At 40.5% G+C, this 18,781-nt stretch overlaps 1 protein-coding gene across 23 annotated transcripts in view; it reads right to left on the reverse strand.

The window, feature by feature from the left end:
* WDR93 (WD repeat domain 93) overlaps positions 1-18,781 on the reverse strand; it is a 60,803-nt gene that overhangs the window by 30,743 nt on the left and 11,279 nt on the right. For 20 of the 23 annotated variants that reach the window (XR_007519898.1, XR_007519897.1, XM_049905745.1 and 17 more), the window contains exons 2-7: positions 16,127-16,471; positions 14,118-14,310; positions 11,214-11,278; positions 4,274-4,352; positions 3,476-3,591; positions 1,766-1,804 (exon numbers count right to left, since the gene is read on the reverse strand). Coding sequence is in view for 21 of the 23 variants with exons in the window: in XM_049905743.1 (XP_049761700.1) it covers positions 1,766-1,804; positions 3,476-3,591; positions 4,274-4,352; positions 11,214-11,278; positions 14,118-14,310; positions 16,127-16,471 (837 nt within the window). In the remaining 2 variants the exon portion in view is untranslated. Of the gene's footprint in view, positions 1-1,765; positions 1,805-3,475; positions 3,592-4,273; positions 4,353-7,450; positions 7,577-11,213; positions 11,279-14,117; positions 14,311-16,126; positions 16,472-18,781 lie in introns of those variants that run through there. The other 3 variants (XM_049905754.1, XM_049905751.1, XM_049905764.1) reach the window with 2 other exon arrangements.

Genomic DNA, 18,781 nt, shown 5'->3' on the forward strand with positions numbered 1-18,781 from the left:
TTTTGACTAAGTCAAAATTCAAAACTTCTTCACAACAAAAAACACAAAGAAGGAAAACAGCAGATTGGAAGAAAAATTTAACGGGCAAAAGATACATAAAGACAATTCACAGGAGAAAAAACCTCAATGGCCAACAAAAACATGAAGAGATTAATGGAAACTAAAATGAGATGCCATTTTGTTTTGTCAGCTGGCAAAAGAAAAATGAACTGATAATATCAAGGTCAGCAAAGCTGTGGGGATATGTTGATTAAACGTAAAGTGTCACACCATTTTTGGAAGGCAATTTGGGAGTATCTATATTAAAACTAAAAAGCCACATACCTTTGAGAAACACTCAGGTATACAAAGAAAATATATAAACATTTTCACTGCATCATGTCAGAGTCCCAAATTGAAAACAACTTCAATATCATCAACAGATTTATAACTAAATTAACTATGACACATGCATAACATGGAATACAGTGCAGCAGAAGGTAGGTCTATTTGACATGGAAAAATCTTGCCTACAAATTGATGAGTTAAAAAATACAAGTTTGCAAGAAAATATATATATACTATGATGCTACTTAAAAAAATATATATATAGTATGATGCTACTGTGATGCTACTTACATGGTAACAATTTCTCACAATATTATTTTCCAAAATAAACTAATATAAGAATATAACTACACACTAAAATCTAGAAAACACACATCAAACCAATAATGGGAATTACTTCTAGAGAGTGCTGCTTTATCTGAATTACCTGGATTTTCCCAAGAGTGATGCATTCACGTATTACATGTGTAATTTAAGGCATTTAAAAATGTAATTTAGAAAGGAAAAAGAGAAAGGGTTCTAGAGACAGACTTATATTTTCAAAGTTCACCACCACTCTACTGATATGCCCCTGTCCTGAGACCCCCAAGAGCTATCTATGCCTCTGGAAAGACTGTGCGCTTCCTGCCTCCCAGGGAGAGCCAGGGAGCTACTCCATTCTCTAAGGTATCCCAATACAAAGAAGAAACCCTCCAAGTCACTTGGCCTGGTAGGCTGGGCTGTTATTTTGGCAAATCAGTGTTTCATGGCGCTGAAGTACATACAATTTGGAGGTCTTCTTTAAGAAAAAGAATGTAAAATTATAAACACAAAATGTCCGTGGCTACTCCAATACCACCTGACAGAGGGGAAGTTAGAGTGAAAAGAAGACAGTGAGCTTAAGTCAATGTGGTTAAAGTATCTTACTTTTGCCAATTTTACAAAAATACATGACCATGTGAACACACTGCCAGGGCCCCTCCCAGAGCCTTGGAAGAGGCCATACAAGTGAGCGGCCCTGAAAGTTAAGCATTCTTGTTGTTGTTAGTTACATTGAGTCGACTCCAACTCATGGCTATCCATGTGCTACAGAGTAGAATTGCTCCATAGGGTTTTCTTGACTCTAATCTTAAGGAAGCAAATTGCCAGGCCTTTTCTTCTGCAGTAATGCTGGGTATGTTTGAACCACCAACCTTTAGGTTAGCAGTTGAGTGCAAACCATTCTTTAGCTTCATGTAAACCCACCTCTAGACAAGTGACTTGCATCAATTATCCTCAAGGATAAGGGGCCATCTCCAATGGCCATGAGGTATAAGATATGTCACAGAGAATCTGAAAATAGTGCCCTAGTGGAGCATTTTACCAGCATATTTGATACTTAACGTAAATTTCAAGTCAAAATAAACATCTCTAAATTGTAACTTAAATCTCTCTGGCAATTTTCTATAAAGTTTCTTACCGTTTCTAAATGATCAGCAGTTACGTGATCAGTATTGTTCTGAAGAGAAAAACGAGAAATTAATTCACAATAGGTTTTCTGTATGTTCATCCCACCCACCCTTTAATCTCCTGGATGCTCTTTCCTCCCTCAATTACTCTTGTGAGAAAGTAAACTCATTCAGTAGATGCTGAGGACCAATGGTTGGCCCTTTGGCCTAGAGGATTTTAATACATAAGCCCTATTCTCTAGGAGTTTAAAACGTAGTTGGGGGAAACAAGAAGTAGTTAAATGATAATAAGAGGAAATATGAATGAATGGACGTGAGGAGAACAGTTAGGAGGCCATTATAAAAATCTAAGTTGAAGTGAATATTTCAGATTGGTAAAATACATAAGTGATGTTGACAATTGTATATAAGTAACTCTACAAGTAATTTATGCTAAAATAAACCACTCTGACTGGCATTAGTTGGTTGCTTCTCAGTGTATGAAAACTGAGTGAATTATGGGGAGAAACCACTTCCATCCCAAGGTGCTTTTCCCACTTGGATAATAAATCAGTCCATCAAAAAACAAATGTCTGTTGGGCACTGAGTATGATACCATGGACTTGGCTGACAGAAAAAGCAGATGGCATGGACTTAGCAATCCAGAAATGTATCAACTAGTTAAGAAAAAAAGGATTCTCGTGCACAAAAAGAACTAAAAACCAAGAAACTAAAAATATGAGAAGCATTAAAAAAGAGGTTAAAAAAAAAAATTCTGTGAGAGTTTCCAGGAGGAAGATCTCTGGGCTGGTAACACTCCCAGGATGCAGGACTACACTCCACTATGAAGAGAATCATTGGGAGAATAGGCTTTATTCAAAGCCACTCAATGACCTCAGTAGTCAATGTGAGTCTCAGTCTCCTATATCAATAATTTCACTAATTTTTTTTTTAGCACCTAATAGACTGTGTTTTAAAGTGGTGTTCAGTTAGTATTAGTTCCCATAGCCTATTGCTGTCAAGTCGATTCCCGAGCCATAGTGACCCTAGAGGACAGAGTAGAACTGCCCCATAGGGTTTCCAAGGAGCAGCTGGTGGATTTGAACTGTTGACCTCTCGGTTAGCAGCTGTATCACTTAACTGCTGTGCCACCAGGGCTCCTGATATTAGTTGGTGATGATTTTAAAAAAGAAAAATAACAAGAGCACATTGGATAGATGAGCGAATTAAGTTGATCAAAATATTTACTGAGGAACTATATCTTAAAGACATGGCACAAGGCCCAGGCTTCACATATAATTAAACTGAAATGGTAGGGTTTCTGCCTTTTAAGAATTATATGAAGAATACACATATTCCTGGTATTAAGAGCAACCCCTGTATACCATAGCCTGGAAAATTTAGCGGAATGTGAGGCATGGAAGAATTATTTCAACACAGGAGGGGAAAAAAATCTATGAGGCAAGAATCAGGACAAAAGGCCTGGGTGGACTCAGTGGAGAGGTAACTCCCAGACAAGAAAGACATGGAGGTTCCCACTAACGAAGACACCTCTACTTTTTAATATCTCATCTGAAACACAGCAAGTCGATTTGGGCGACATGAGCCAGTATTCCTGTTGTCCTTCTCTTTTACAGCCTTCAGAAGTCCTCAATCATCTTGAAATTCCAACAAGGATTTAGGCTAGATTTGGGTCGAGGGTAGGGAGAGAGGTATTAGTTGAAAAGAGAGAGATACCCTACCAGTTGCAGCGGTTTGGCTTTTTTCTTTAGATTTACGGTGTTGAGCGGGTGTTCCACTTCTTTGAGCCAAGACTCTTTGGGCAATTTATACACATCCAGCCAAACATCTCCGGATCCTGAATTGGGAAACCAAGGAGAACCACTGAGCAACTGCAAGCAGGCGGCAAGTTTCCTCTAAGACACTGCCTGTCTTCTCAGAACTGCTGGCACAGAGACCAGCCACCTCTGTACTAGGCACCCTACCAACAGCAACCTTGACAAGTTGAAGGGGACTTAGTTCCGCAATTGTTATTGCAAACCATCGCTCCCCAAATAATCCTCCCATGGGAGAGCTCCTCCCCTCCAGCCTCTGCCATCTCAGGGAAACGATGCTTCCTACACTCACAGCACCAATGCGACACGCTTCTTAACCAAATTGTCTGCTTTGCCCAGTCCCTGTGTTATCTACGCTCCAAGTGGTAAATTTCACCAACAATTTTGTCTTACAGTTATGCCTGTCTAGGGAGGAAGGCAGCATACACAAATCAGTAAATGAGAGGGTTGGTGCTAAGAAAGGGTTAGAATTCGGAAAGCCACCCTGAGAGAACTCTCCTGACCTTTATTTGAGGGGATGACAAACTGGAGAGCAGCTGTGGGACTTTATCCTGTCACGGAAATATGCTTAGCTTCTAACCCTAATACCTGCCAACCTGGGAAAAGGTGGTTTTCCCATGGCGTGGGCTTCTGGATAACTGTTTCCTTAAAAAAGTAAGCATCTGGAAGAGACGGCAAATCTGAACAGCTTTTGGTCAGTCTTACCTTGTAGGAGGAAAGCTGCAAAGTCCCCTCTGTGAGAGAGCTCCATCTTTATACAGGTGGTTTGCTTGCTGGCATCATCCTGGAAAAAAAGAGAGCTACTGATACACTCAGCCCTACGACAGAGAAGAACTTGTTTCAGGGTTTTCTGTGCTTCTCATTAGGGAACATATATCCTTTTAGTGTTTGGTCTCAGGGACATCTAGCTCACTGGCATAACATAGTTTATAAAGAAAATGTTCTACATCTGACTTTGGTGAGTAGCGTCTGGTGTTTTAAAAGCTAGTGAGTGGCCATCTAAGACACTCCACTGGTCCCAGCCCATTTGGAGCAACAAAGAAAAAAACCCAAAGACACAAGGGAAAGATTGGCCCAAGGGACTAACGGACCACGACTACCACAGCCTCCACCATACTGAGTACTGCACAAGTAGATGGTGCCTGGCTACCACCACTGGCTGCTCTGACAGGGATCACAATAGAGAGCCCTGGACAGAGCTGGAGAAAAATTAAAACAAAATTCTAACTCACAAAAAAACACCAGACTTACTGGTCTGACAGAGACTGGAGAAACGCCAAAGTATGGCCCCTGAGCACCCTTTTAACTCAATACTGAAGTCACTCCTGAGGTACACCCTTCAGCCAAAGATTAGACAGGCCCATAAGACAAAAGAAGACTAAATGGGCAACCAGCCCGGGGCAAGGAAGAGAAGGTAGAAAGGGACAAGAAAGCTGGTAATGGGGGGCCCAAGGTCGAGAAGGGGAGAGTGCTGACATGTCAAGGGGCTGGCAACCAATGTCACAAAGCAATATATATTAATTGTTTAATAAAAAACTAATTTGCTCTGTAAACCATCTAAAGTTCAATAAAAAAAACTGAGAGAAGTAAAAATACACTTAAAGAGTTATCACAATTTTTGGTATGTGAGAAGCCCTCAATAAAATGCAATATTATTAATTAAAAAAAAAATCCCTTTAGTGCTCGGGACTCAAAAGATGCCAGCAATTGCTTCACACTTGCCATTTTTGTACAAAAATTGGACATAAAGGTATGTACAGAAGTGCAACTCACTTTTCCGTCAAAAGGTTTCTGACTTATTTCCTGGTTTCTTAAATTATCCTGATGAATTGTGGCGATTTCATCTATCTGATCTCCTGGTCAGGTTTATAAGCCCTAAGACCTATGGTGGCACTCAATTATTCACAGTTAAAATAAATTCTACCTGACACTGAAAATTCTGGTGGTTTGATGGATGAGAGGCTCTACCTAGACATCTGTAAAGACTGAATGTAACCCTAGCATGAAACCAAACGGTCAGCAGTTCGAATACACAAGGTGCTGCTTGGAAACCGTATGGGGTAGTTCTACTCTGTCTTATAGGGTCGCTGTGAGTCGGAATCAACTTGATGGCAATGGGTTTGGGTTTTTTTATATAAAACTAGCAAAATAAGGTAGCTAGGAAACCCTGGTGGCGTAGTGGTTAAGTGCTATGGCTGCTAATCAAACGGTTGGCAGTTCGAATCTGCCAGGTGCTCCTTGGAAACTCTATGGGGCAGTTCTACCCTGTCCTATAGGGTCGATATGAGTCGGAATTGACTCGACGGCACTGGGTTAGACTAGATATGGAGTCCTGGTGGTGCAGTGGTTAACAGCTACGGCTGCTAACCAAAAGGTAGGCAGTTCAAATCCACCACCCACTCCTTGGAAACCCTATGGGGCAGTTTTACTCTGTTCTATAGTGTCACTATGCATCAGAATTGACTCGATGGCAACGGGTTTAAACTAGTTATATAGAGCTCTGGTGGCTCAATGGTTAAGCCCTTGGCTGCTAACTGAAAGGCTGACAGTTCTAACCCACTCAGCACCCTTGGGAGAAAGACCTGGCAATTTGCCAAGAAACCCTGTGGCAAGAGAATCCTATGAAGCAGGTCTACTCTGTCACATGGGGTCCCTATGGGGTAGTTCTACTCTGTCACATGGGGTTGTTATGAGTCAGAATTGATTCAGTGGCACCCAACAACAGACTAGTTATGTGGGTAAGCCCTTTAGCTTATTTAAAGGGAACAGAAAGTTTAAAAAATTTTTCATCTATACTTCTTTCTTTTTAATTTGATTATGCTTTAGGTGAAAGTTTACAGCGCAAATTAGTTTCTCCATTTATACATTTTCATATCAACTTTTTGCTACGAAAATTTTCAAATATACACAGAGAAGACAGTATTACTCAACTTCAACATTTATCAACATGACAAATCTTGTTTTAACTTCCATACTTATTAAATTAATATTTTTGATTAAGCCTAAAAAGGTTAACACTAGTCCCTTAATATCATCTAATATCCAATTTGCTTTCATATTTCCCCAATTGTGTCAGAAATCTCATAAATATTTTTTCACAATTGGTTTTTTTCAAATTAGGATCCAGGTGAAGTCCATGCATTGTATTTAGATAATATAGCTCTTACTAAACCCCACTGCTGTCGATTCCAACTCCCAACTCATAGCGACCCTACAGAACAGGGTAGAGCTGCACCAGGAGCTCTGGTGGCCCAGTGGTTAAGTGCTATGGCTGCTAATCAAAAGGTAGGCAGTTTGAACCCAACAGCTGCTCATTGGAAACCCTATGGGGCAATTTTACCATGTCCTATAGGGCCACTACGAGTTGGGGTCGACTCGACTGCAACGGGTTTGGTGTTTTTTTTTTTCATAGGGTTGCTATGAGTCAGAATTGATTTGAGGGCAACGGTGTTTGGTTTGTTTGTTTGTTTCATAGGGTTTCCAAGGCTGTAATCTTTACAGAAGCAGACTGCCACATCTTTCTCCCTCAGAGTGACTGGTGGGCTCAAACCGCTGACCTTTAGGTTAGGAGCCCAGTGCTTTAATCAGTGTGCCACTAGGGCACCTTATGTAACTCTTAAGTCACTTTAGATGTTTAACAGTTCCCTCCCTCCATTTTTATGGAAGAAACCAGGTCATTTGTCCTGTAGAATTTTTTACACTGGACTGACTACATCTCCAAGCTGTCATTTAACATGTTCCACTGTACCTATATTTTCTGTAAACTGGTGATTAGTTCTAGAGGTACGACTAGATTTAGGTTCAGTTGTTTTGACAAGATTATGCCACAGGTGTGCTAAGTACACCCTACTGCATCACTTCACGAGGCTTATAATACCTGGTTGTTCCTTCTTTAAAGTAGTGATACTAAGGTCGATCATTGAGAACAGGCGTTGTCATCCTGACCCATCAGTTCTAAAGTTCCCCATCAGCCATTCAAGGTCATTGCCTAGACCATTACTTTTTTGCCTTTAAAAAAAAAAAAAAAAGTCAAACCTGTTGCAGTTGAGTCGATTCCAACTCATAGCAACTCTGTCGGACAGAGTAGAGCTGCCCACAGAGTTTCCAAGAAGTGCCTGGTAGATTCGAACTGCCGACCTTTTGGTTAGCAGCCGTAGCACTTAACACCTACCAGGGTTTCCATTTTTTTGCCTACCCAGAAAAAAAAAAAAAAAAAAACAAACCCAGTGCCTTCAACCACGCAAAACAGTTACAAAATTGGGGTAGCCCAATCCTATAATTTCTTCTGCACTTGTTAGAACTCTTCTATAAAGGAAATATTTCCATCATCAACTATTTGGTTACCCTGAAATACAGCCTGTATGGGAAAGTCAGGATAAGTGCTTGATTCTTAGCAGTTTTCCCAATACTGAGTTTGAGCCCTAGCAATCTTCAAAGGTAAAAATAAAAAATTTTAAAAACATTATAAATTCATGGATTTTAAAACATTTTTGGTGTGTTTTAATCTACTGGAAACCCTGGTGGCATAGTGGTTAAGTGCTATGGCTGCTAACCAAAAAGTCAGCAGTTCGAATCTGCCAAGCGCTCCTTGGAAACTCTGTGGGGCAGTTCTCCTCTGTTCTATAGGGTCGCTATGAGTCGGAATCGACTCGACGGCACTGGGATTGGTTTTTGTTTTGTTTTGTTTTTTAATCTACTAACAGTACTTTTTGGTAATGTACCTATCAGGTTTGGGTGTCATAAGTATGCTGGTCTAATAAGATGAGTTGAGAAGTGTTCCCTTTATGTTTTTCTTTAGAGATTTAAAAAAAAATAAAATTTAAATACGGTGAAATGTGCATATATTAAATATACAACTTGATAACTTTTGGCAAATGTATACATCCATGTAACTACCACTCAGTCAAGATACAGAACATTACCAACCCCCAGGAAGCTCTCTCATGCCTCTGTTCAGTCAATCACCAACTCTACAGGCAACCAATGTTCTGATTTCCATCACCACCACAGATTGGTTTTGTCTACTCTTAAGTTTCATGTAATTGGAATCATACAGAATGTACTCTTTTGTGTCTGGCTTCTTTCAATGTTTTTGAGTTACATCTATGTTGCTATGATTATCAGTATTTCATTGTTTTATTGCTGAACAGTACTCCATTGAACTAACACACCAAAAAATTCTACTCATTCTCTGATGGTTTCCAGTTTTTGATTATTATGAATTAAGCTGTTATGAACATTCTTATACAAATATTTTTGTGGACATATGCTTTCATTTCCCTTGGGTGAACGCCTAGGAATGGAATTGGTGGGTCATAGGTTTAACTGTATAAGAATAGCACGCTGTTTCCCAAAGTGGTAGTACCATTCTATACTTCGCCAGCAATGTACGGAAGGTCTTACAGCCCTACATCCTCATCAATATTTAGTCCGGTCAGTCTTTAATTTTAGGCATTCCGATAGTGTATAGTAGTACTCCTTGTGATGCTTGATTTGCATTTCTCTGTTAACTAATGATGCTAGGTACTTTTTTATTGGTTGCTGTTATGAATTAAATTGTGGCCCCCATGACAGAGACTAGAGGAGCCCTAAAACTATGGCCCCTGGATACTCTGCTAAACCCAGAACTGAAACCATTCCCAAAGCCTACTTTTCAGACAAAGATTAGACAGGCCTAGGAAACAAAAAATAACACGCATGAGGAATGTGCTTCTTAGTTCAATCAAATATACAAGACTAAATGGGCAGCTCCTGTCCAAAAGCAAGATAAGAAGGCCAGAAGGATGGCAACTAGGAGTGGAAAGGGGGAGTGTGCTGTCACATTGTGGGGATTTCAACCAATGTACAAAACAGTATGTATAAATTTTTGAATGAGAAATTAACTTGAGCTGTAAATTTTTACCTAAAGCACAATAAAAAATAGATAAATAGTGTGTCCTCAAAATATGTGTTGTAATTCCTACCTCCCATACCTGTGGTTTGGAAACCCTGGTGGCATAGTGGTTAAGTGCTATGGCTGCTAATCAAAAGGTCAGCAGTTCGAATCCACCAGGCACTCCTTGGAAACTCTATGGGGTAGTTCTACTTTGTCCTATAGGGTTGCTATGAGTTGGATTGACTTGACAGCAATGAATTTGGTTTTTGGTTTTTATACCTGTGATTTGGAAACCCTGGTGGTGTAGTGGCTGAATTCTATGGCTGCTAACCAAAGGGTCAGCAGTTCAAATCCGCCAGGCGCTCCTTGGAAACTCTATTGGGCAGTTCTACTCTGCCCTATAGGGTCGCTATGAGTTGGAATCGACTCCATGACAACGGGAAAAAATATCTGCAGTTATAATCCCATTTGGCAGCATCATCTGTCCAGTTATCTTCCCACCATACATACAGTCTATCGCTTACCAAGTTTTTCCATGGTATTTTTCTGTTATACTAATGAGGAAGTATATATATATATATATAAAGATATAAAAGAGCAGATTAAATAGGCAGTAGGGGGAAGATAGGTGCCATGCCACATGAAAATCACCATAATCACCAAGGAGTAGAAGCTGAAAAGAGACAAGAACCTTCCCCCAGAGTCAACAGAGACAGAAAGCCTTCCCCTACAGCTGGTGCCCTGAATTTCGACTTCTAAATTGTGAGAAAATAAATTTCTGTTAAAGCCTTCCATTTGTGGTATTTCTGTTATAGCAGCACTAGATAACTAAGATAGCTACTCATATGTCTTCTTTTATGAAATGTCAGTTCAAGGCTTTTGCCTATCTATTGGGTTATTTGTCTTTTATTAATCGATTTGGCAAAGCTTTTTATATATTCTGGATATAAATACTTTAAAAGATATATGTATTGTGAATATTTTCTCCCAGTCTGAGGCTTGCCTTTTTATTTTCTTTTAATAGTATTTTTTTATGAGCAGAAGTTTGTGTTTTCAATAAACTGTACATATTTAAAGTGTACAACTTTATAAGTTTTGACATATGTATATACCCATGAAACCATCATCATGACCAAGATATGAACATATCCATCATTCCCAAAAGTTTTCTCATACTTCTTGGAAATCCCTCCCTCTGTTTCTTCCAGCTCCCATCTCAGACAACTGCTGATTTTCTTTCTGTCACTATAGATTTGTTTGCATTTTCTAGAGTTTTTCAGAAGTAGAATCATACAGTTTGAGAGTTCTTTATATATTCTGGATATAACTTCTTTATCAGATATGTGATTTGTAAATATTTTTCCCAGTCTATGGCTTGTCTTTTTCTTCTTTTAACAGTGTTTTTACAGAAGAAAAGTTTTAAATTTTCATGTCCAATTTATCAGTTTTTTTCTTTCACGGATCATGCTTTTGGTGTGGTAGCTAAAAAATCTTTGCTAACCCAAGGTCACAAAGACTTTCTCCTATGTTTTCTTCTAGAAGTTTTATAGTTTTAGGTTTGACAGCAGGGTAACTAAGTCCACAGCATTCAGCATGTACCCTCTGATGGTGAGGGATCTTTTAATTACATATTCCAGAGAAGGCTCTCTGACCACAGAGGTGTCTATTCCCTTCTAGTCTAGGACAGCTCTCATCACCTCCATATTCAAAGTAAACTTATTTTGCTACAGCGTTTGGCCCAGGTTTAGGTGAAAGAGAACAGGAACTCACCGCTTCATTGATGGTTTTGATTAGGAAAAGAACTTCCTTATAAAAATAGAACAGTCTAATGATACCTGAAAGAGAAAAACAAACGAGAATGGAAGACAGATAAGTGAAACAGCTGTCACATTTGACTTTCTGAAATTATCACCCTCAGCCTGAGAATGAGCCAGGCCCTCATGGATAGTATGATATACCAAAAAAAAAAAAAAAACCCAAACTTGTTGCTGTTGAGTGGATTCCAACTCGTAGTATGGTAAAAAAAAAAAATAGAAAATCATAAATAGTGTCCTAGATAAGGCAGCTGGTGCTATGTTTCCTTCCTGGCCCTTCCACTATCCAAGCTGATCTTGGATTCCCTGTCTTACTCTACCATCACCTGAAATGTTCAGGCTGTTCTCTCTCCTGAGACCCCTCTGCCCCACCTGGATCTATCCTCCTTTCCTTGAAGCCTCCTGTAAGCTCTCTGGCACACCAATCTGTTCCTTGATGTTTCTCTACCTGTTCTGCATATCACCCCATGCTGCCTTGCATTGTCATCACACTGTTTCTGGTGAGTACATTTTATTCCTCTAGTGAGATCACAGATTTTCTGAGGGGAAGAATCACATCTTACCCTTCTTTGTGCCTCACCTCTCACCCCTCAGTAAGCCTCTCCTACAGTTACTTTTGTTGAATTAATAAGTAATTATGCCATTCTAATTTCTATTTAACCTGGGAAATCCAGTATATTATCACCCTCCACCATGACTTCTTTCCTCTTTCTTTAGGTGCCTCCAGGTACTCATAACCTCCTCTACATCCATAATTCTGCTCAACCCAATAAATATTCATGGCATATCTGCTCCATGCCAGCAAGTATGTGGGGACACCAAGGCAGTTTCTGCCTTCAGATTTATCATATTGAGGGTAACACAGACATGAAGCCAAATAAATACAGTGTGATAAATAAGATCCTATTGTTAGACCAAACTCCTCTTGAATATCACATTTCCACTCAGGTATCCTCCAAATGCCTCAAACCTTGTGCATGTTCAAATTGAAACTCCAACTCACAGATGCCTGAAATCTTACTTTCTAATAGTTGCTATCATGGAAGGCAGCATCATCTGTCCAGTTGTCTCTCCACCATATATACAATCTGTCGCTCACCAAGTTTTTCCATTATATATTTTTTTATTTTTAAAAAAACTTTTAATTTTGCATTAATTTTAGACTTAAGGAGCCCTAGTGACGCAATGGTTAAGTGCACAGCTGCTAACTAAAAGTTTGGTGCTTTGAACCCAACTACCAGGTCTGTGGGAGAAAGACCTGGCGATCTTGGCTTGCATAAAGGTTACAGCCAAGGAAACCTATGGGGCAGTTCTACTTTGTCACAGTTCTACTTTGTCACATGAGTCGGAACTGACTCGACAGCACCCAACAACAATTTTAGATTTACAGAAAAGTACTATTGTTATGTAAGCTATCTTACATAATGATAGTACAATTTTCCTTCTCATTTTAACTGCCCCTGCTTTTTTTTTTTTTTAGCCATGGCTAACTCTAGTAATTTCTCTCTTTAATGAATGCAATAGTTCTTCCTGGTCTCCCTGCCTCTTATTTTGACTTTTAAGCTCCTGGCAGGGTGCCACATCCCTTTCTTGCATTGTGTTCTTCAGCATGCCCTTGCCAGTCGAGCAGAGCCTGTTGCTGAGGGAAATGCGTGCTCTAACAAAGGATGACCACGTCAGCAGGCACTTTCTGCTCTGCTTGCCTCGACAGTACAGACCCACCCCACCCCCTCGGCTTCCTGGCCAATGCTGACATTTGCCTTTTCATCTCCATCAAGTATAGAAGCTCCCCCATACCCAAAGACAGTAGCCTGGGTCACGTAGGACCACCACCCACCCACCCACTGCCGTCGAGTCGATTCCAACTCATAGCGACCCCATAGGACAGAGTAGAACCGGCCGATAGAGTTTCCAAGGAGCACCTGGCGGATTCGAACTGCCGACCTCTCGGTTGGCAGCAGTAGCACTTAACCACTACGCCACCAGGGTTTTCCCCTAGGGCCACAGAGGCCTCTATTTCCAAACATAAAGACAGGCTAGAGGTAGCCCAGCTATCTGGGATGTGAGGAGGAGGTAAGCTGTCAGTCCCAAGTCCCTCCTTTTGATAAGCTTGACCTGTCCAGTGTTTGGAGCTCTTCTCTGGGTCTATGCCACATCCTGGTCCCGCAGAAGGCATCACCCGCCCTCTGTACCCATGCATTGCTGCTTCTGATGCTCTCCTAGAATTATGAGACAAACAATAGCACCAGCTACCCTATCTAGGACACTATTTATGATTTTCTATACCATACTACCAGTTGGAATCCACTCAACAGCAACAAGTTTGGGGTTTTTTTTTTTTTTTTGGTATATCATACTATCCATGAGGGCCTGGCTCATTTTCAGGCTGAGGGAGAAAAGAAAGCTCTGGTTTATGTGAATGGCAGGATTGCTGAGTGCCCTAAAGGTGGGGATTCTGGGGCCACACTGCCTGGTTTAAATCCTGCCTGTGCCACTTATTTTCTTTGGTACTCAAGTAAGTTATTTAATCTCCTTGCCTCAGTTGCCTCTTGTGAAAAATAGGAGTAATTAATTGTACTTACCTCGTGGGACTGATGTGAAGATGAAATGGGGTAACATGTGGGAGTTAGACTAGTGCCTGGCACACTACACTTGCTCCATAGGTGTTAGTTACTACTACATGACCGGGGAGAATTTTTCATGCCTGGCCCCACCCATACCTGGAAAGGAGATTAAATTGAACAACAGTCTACAATCCTTGCATCCTTTTCTTCTCCACAATCTCACCACCAAGACAAAAACCCACTGCCATTGATTCTGGCTCCTAGCTAGGCTAAAAGGGGCAGCGAAGGACATGTACCAATTTCATCCACAGTAGCAATAAGTATTTCAGTCCCCAAATCTGTGGCCCAGATGGAAGTGACATCAACTTTAAGTTTCTCCCAAGCACATATTCGTTTAGCATTGTACAGATGATAGATTGAGAATCCTTTGGCTCCTCCAATAAACATATAGTCTTGAGAAACAGCTATACAGTTTGGCATTGTGCTCAGCTGGGAAAACAAAAACAGACAGACAAAAAGGAATGATTTTCAGTTATCACTGTCTTCAAATAATATGAGATAAATTTTCAAAGACGGATGAGGGTCCTTCCTTGATATAATACCATCCCCAAACATACTGCTCATCTAAATCTCTTGCCCAAGCATCAAGAAATTCATCATATTCCACTTTTACAGGAAAAGCCAGAGAAAACAAAGTTGGGAATAAATGCATATTCACAACACTAAGCATGACCACCAAAAAAAAAAAAAAAAAGATTGCCGTTGAGTTGATTCTGATGCATAGCGACCCTACAGGACAGAGTAGAACTCCTCCATAGAGTTTCCAAGGAGTGCCTGGTGCATTTGAACTGCCAACCTTTTGGTTGGCAGCCGTGACTCTTAACCGCTATACCACAAGTGTTCCCTGTGATATGTGGATAAATGGCCTATTCCCTGTACTTTATTTCATCTAGAACACTGCGGGAAGAGTGATAGCTGAGGCACTGGCAGATTCTCAACCAACAAGAAAGGGTGTGGACGATACTAAACCAAAAGCAAAGAATTTTCCTGAATAAACTGAACGCTTCGAAGGCCAGTGTAGCAAAGGTGGGGGTTTGGGGGCCATTGTTTCAGGGGACATCTAAGTCAACTGGCATAATAAAATCTGTTAAGAAAACATTCTGCATCCCACTTTGGAGAGTGGCGTCTGGGGTCTTCAGTGCTAGCAAGCAGCCATCTAAGATGCATCAATTGGTCTCAACCCACTTGGAACAAGGGAGAGTGAAGAACTCCAAAGACACAAGGTAATTATGAGCCCAAGAGGCTGAAAGGGCCACATAAAGCAGAGGCTACATTAGTCTGGGACCAGAAGAACTAGATGGTGCCCGGCTACAACCAATGACTGTCCTGACAGGGAACACAACAAAGAACCCCTGAGGGAGCAGGAGAGCAGTGGGATGCAGACCTCAAATTCTTATAAAAAGACTAGACTTAATGGTCTGACTGACACTAGAAGGACCCCAGAGGTCATGCTCCCCAGACCTTCTGTTAGCTCCAAACAGGAACCATTCCCAAAGCCAACTCTTCAGACAGGGATTGGACTGGACTATGGGGTAGACAATGATATTGGTGAAGAATGAGCTTCTTGGATCAAGCAGACTCATGAGACTATGCTGGCATCTCCTGTCTGAAGAGGAGATGAGAGGGTAGAGGGGGTCAGAAGCTGGCCGAATGGACATGAAAATAGGGAGTGGAGGGAAAGAGTGTGCTGTCTCATTAGAGGGTGAGCAATTAGGAGTATACAGCAAGGTGTTTATAAGTTTTTGTATGAGAGTCTGACTTGATTTGTAAACTTTCACTTAAAGCACAATAAAAACTTTTTAAAAAGTGTGGATTAATACATTCAGAACAAATTTTCAATAATAACAGCTGAATAAAAAGGTCTTCTAAGCAAAGGGGGACAGAAGCTGGCTGAATGGACACGGAAATAGAGTGAAGAGAAGGAGTGTGCTGTCTCATTGGGGGAGAGCAACCAGGAGTGTATAGCAAGGTGTATATAAATTTTTGTATGAAAGACTGACTCGATTTGTAAACTTTCACTTAGAGCACAATAAAAATTAAGAAAAGAATAAAAAACAAAATTCCCCAGGCAACTACCAGATCCATTCTAATCAACATCAGCATGTCTATAGCCTTTCAAGATGGTGCCCACCTTATTGAGTGAAGGTGTCTGATAGGAAGGCCTTCCCTGGATCAGGTGTTTTCACTTATTAACACTCAACTGAGAAACAGAGACTCCTGGTCTCAGCCTGCTGATAGTCATTACCTTGATTTCTTCAAGTGGAGAGTAGATTGTGGGCTGGATCCGACTGAGCTCGGCTTCCCTTGATGCCTCCCTCTCCTCAATAATTTCCCATGACCGCTCAAACAGAAGGTTTACTAGCTTGTTTATCATCCGATAAGGTTGAGGCAGGGAATCCAGCTCCTGATCTGGATCCTTGAAGCCATAATCCTCTTCATCATCTTTAGACCAGTCCTTCTCTGATGGGGGTGGGATCTCTAGTGGTCCCTTTTGTTTATAAATGGGTCGCTTCACCTTCTGGGTCTGACTTCCTTTAGGGGATGACATCACAAAAGGCAGCACTGGGAATTTCTGTGAGACTCTAAAAAGCTGATAAAGGAAGTAAGCAAAGGCACTTTGAGAAAAAAGGGAAGCTACCTGAAGATAGCACACCATTTTCTCCAACACAACGGCCCATGAGGATTATTTATTCCAGAGACTGGCACTTTCCTTATTTTTCACAGGATTGTACCACACTACTAGGATGTGCTGTTCATATTAATGAGGACCTCAGCAGAGACAGGTATTGATTATTCACATCTTCCATGCCAACCCAAGATGATGTGTGTTAGAACGGAAGGAGAGAAATTTGGCATCCTTGTTGTCTTCCTTCACCTCCTGATAGGAGAGTATTTGTCTTCCTGTCCCAGATAGAGTTCATCTTTCCTCCTGCAACTTATGTCTTCTCCTGTTTCTCCATCTCGGCAAATGGCTATGCTCAAACTAGCCAGGCAGTTAGCCATGACTCTCTAGCCTTCCTTCTCCTCTACCCCTACCTGGATGCTAGTTCAAGCATCCAATCCTTCCAATCCTTGCTGTTTAATTTGTTTCCTTCTCCAGTCCCACTACTGCCATCCAGGAGTTCTGTAGGCACAGTACCCAGGGCCTATGAGATTTTTCAAAGGCCTACAGAAGTGTTTAAGCTATATAGGTATATATACATATATATCTATACCAAAAAAACCAAACCCAGTGCCGTCGAGTCAATTCCGACTCATAGTGACCCTGTAGGACAGAGTAGAACTGACCCATAGAGTGTTCAAGGAGCACCTGGTGGATTCAAACTGCCGACCCTTTGGTTAGCAGCAGTAGCACTTAACCACTATGCCACCAGGGTTTCCATCTACATATATAAATATAGATCAAATATATGACATTAAAGACTAATTGCTAATTTTTTAGGCATGAAAAAAAGTAAATCATTTGGCTCTCCACCTGAAATATGCGTAAGAACAGTTTTCATGTCATTGGACATTAGGCAACCAAGGACTATGATTCCTCAGAGAGAGTAAATACATGAGGCGAGCTCTGTAATAGCCCAAGCTTACTGTCTCAAGAGAATTTCCAGGCTGTGGCACAGGGAGGGGGAACCTAGATGGAGCTTAGTGAACTTGAGAATTCTTGGTAAACAGCTAGAGTTTGCAGGGCAGAGAACCAGAGAGGAGAGAACTCCTGAGATCTGCAGAGGGGTCCTCCTTGAGTATTCAGAATAGTACTAATCAGTGCAGAAGAGTGAGGAAACTACCTGACACCTACCTGATGCCGGGAGAAAAAAATTACCTGAAGTAATTAGCGGAACAGTAACCTAAATGCATACAGGGCCAGGAATAGTGCCTGTTCCCGCCAGCCAGACTAGAAAACCTCATAATTCAAGTGGCATTGGATAGAGTGCTCAGAAGAACCTGTCTCAATATTGGGAAAAATGAGCCCTAGAATAAAAGCTGCTCTGTTATCAACTAACAAATCTTAGAAGACGAAATTGTTTCTAAGTAAACTTAACTGCATCCCATAACAAAGCTCAAGAATACTTGTAGGAATACAAAAATATCCAGCATCCAATGAGGAAAAACTCACAATGTCTGGGATCCACTACAAATTACCTGGCATACAAGAAGCAAGAAAATACAAGGCATAAAAAAGAGAAAAGCTGATCAATCAAAACTGGCCTACAATTGATAGCTATTAGAATGAGCAGACAAGAAATTATAACACTTATGAAGAAAACCATACCAAGGAATATCAAATTGCTCAAAAGTAGTGATATAGACAAAAATCTGAAAAGTAACCAGAGGAAAAAATATACATTATGAATAGAGGAATAAAATATAGGATGACAGAAGATTTTGTAAAAGAAACAGTGCAAGCAAGAAGTCAGTGGAGCAACAACTTTAAAGTACTGAAGAAAAAAACTTGTCAACCTAGAATCCTATATTCAGAAAACTTATCTTTTAAACAACAAAGGTCAAATTAAGGCTTTTTCAAACACACAAAAAACTGAAAGAATTCATCAACAGCAGACCAGCATTACAAGAAATAATGCTAAAGAAAGGCTTTCAGGCAGAAGGAAAATATTACCAGATGGAAACACGAACTTACACGCAGGAGTGAAAAGCACTGGAAATGGTAGCAATGTGGGTAAATATAAAAGACTTTTTCTTGTTATTTAAATCTCTTTAAAAAATATTTAAAATGTTTAAACAGAAAAATAATAATGCAGCGTGGGGTTAATAACATATGTAGAAGAAAAATGTATAACAACAATAGCAAAAAGGCTGGGAGAGAAGAAATGAAAGTACTGTACACCAATATTGCTTGAAGTTAGACTATGATAAATTAAAGATTTATACTATAAACCCTAAA

Source organism: Elephas maximus, chromosome 13 (genome assembly GCF_024166365.1).
Source record: "Elephas maximus indicus isolate mEleMax1 chromosome 13, mEleMax1 primary haplotype, whole genome shotgun sequence".
In the NCBI taxonomy this organism is placed as follows: Eukaryota; Metazoa; Chordata; class Mammalia; order Proboscidea; family Elephantidae; genus Elephas; species Elephas maximus.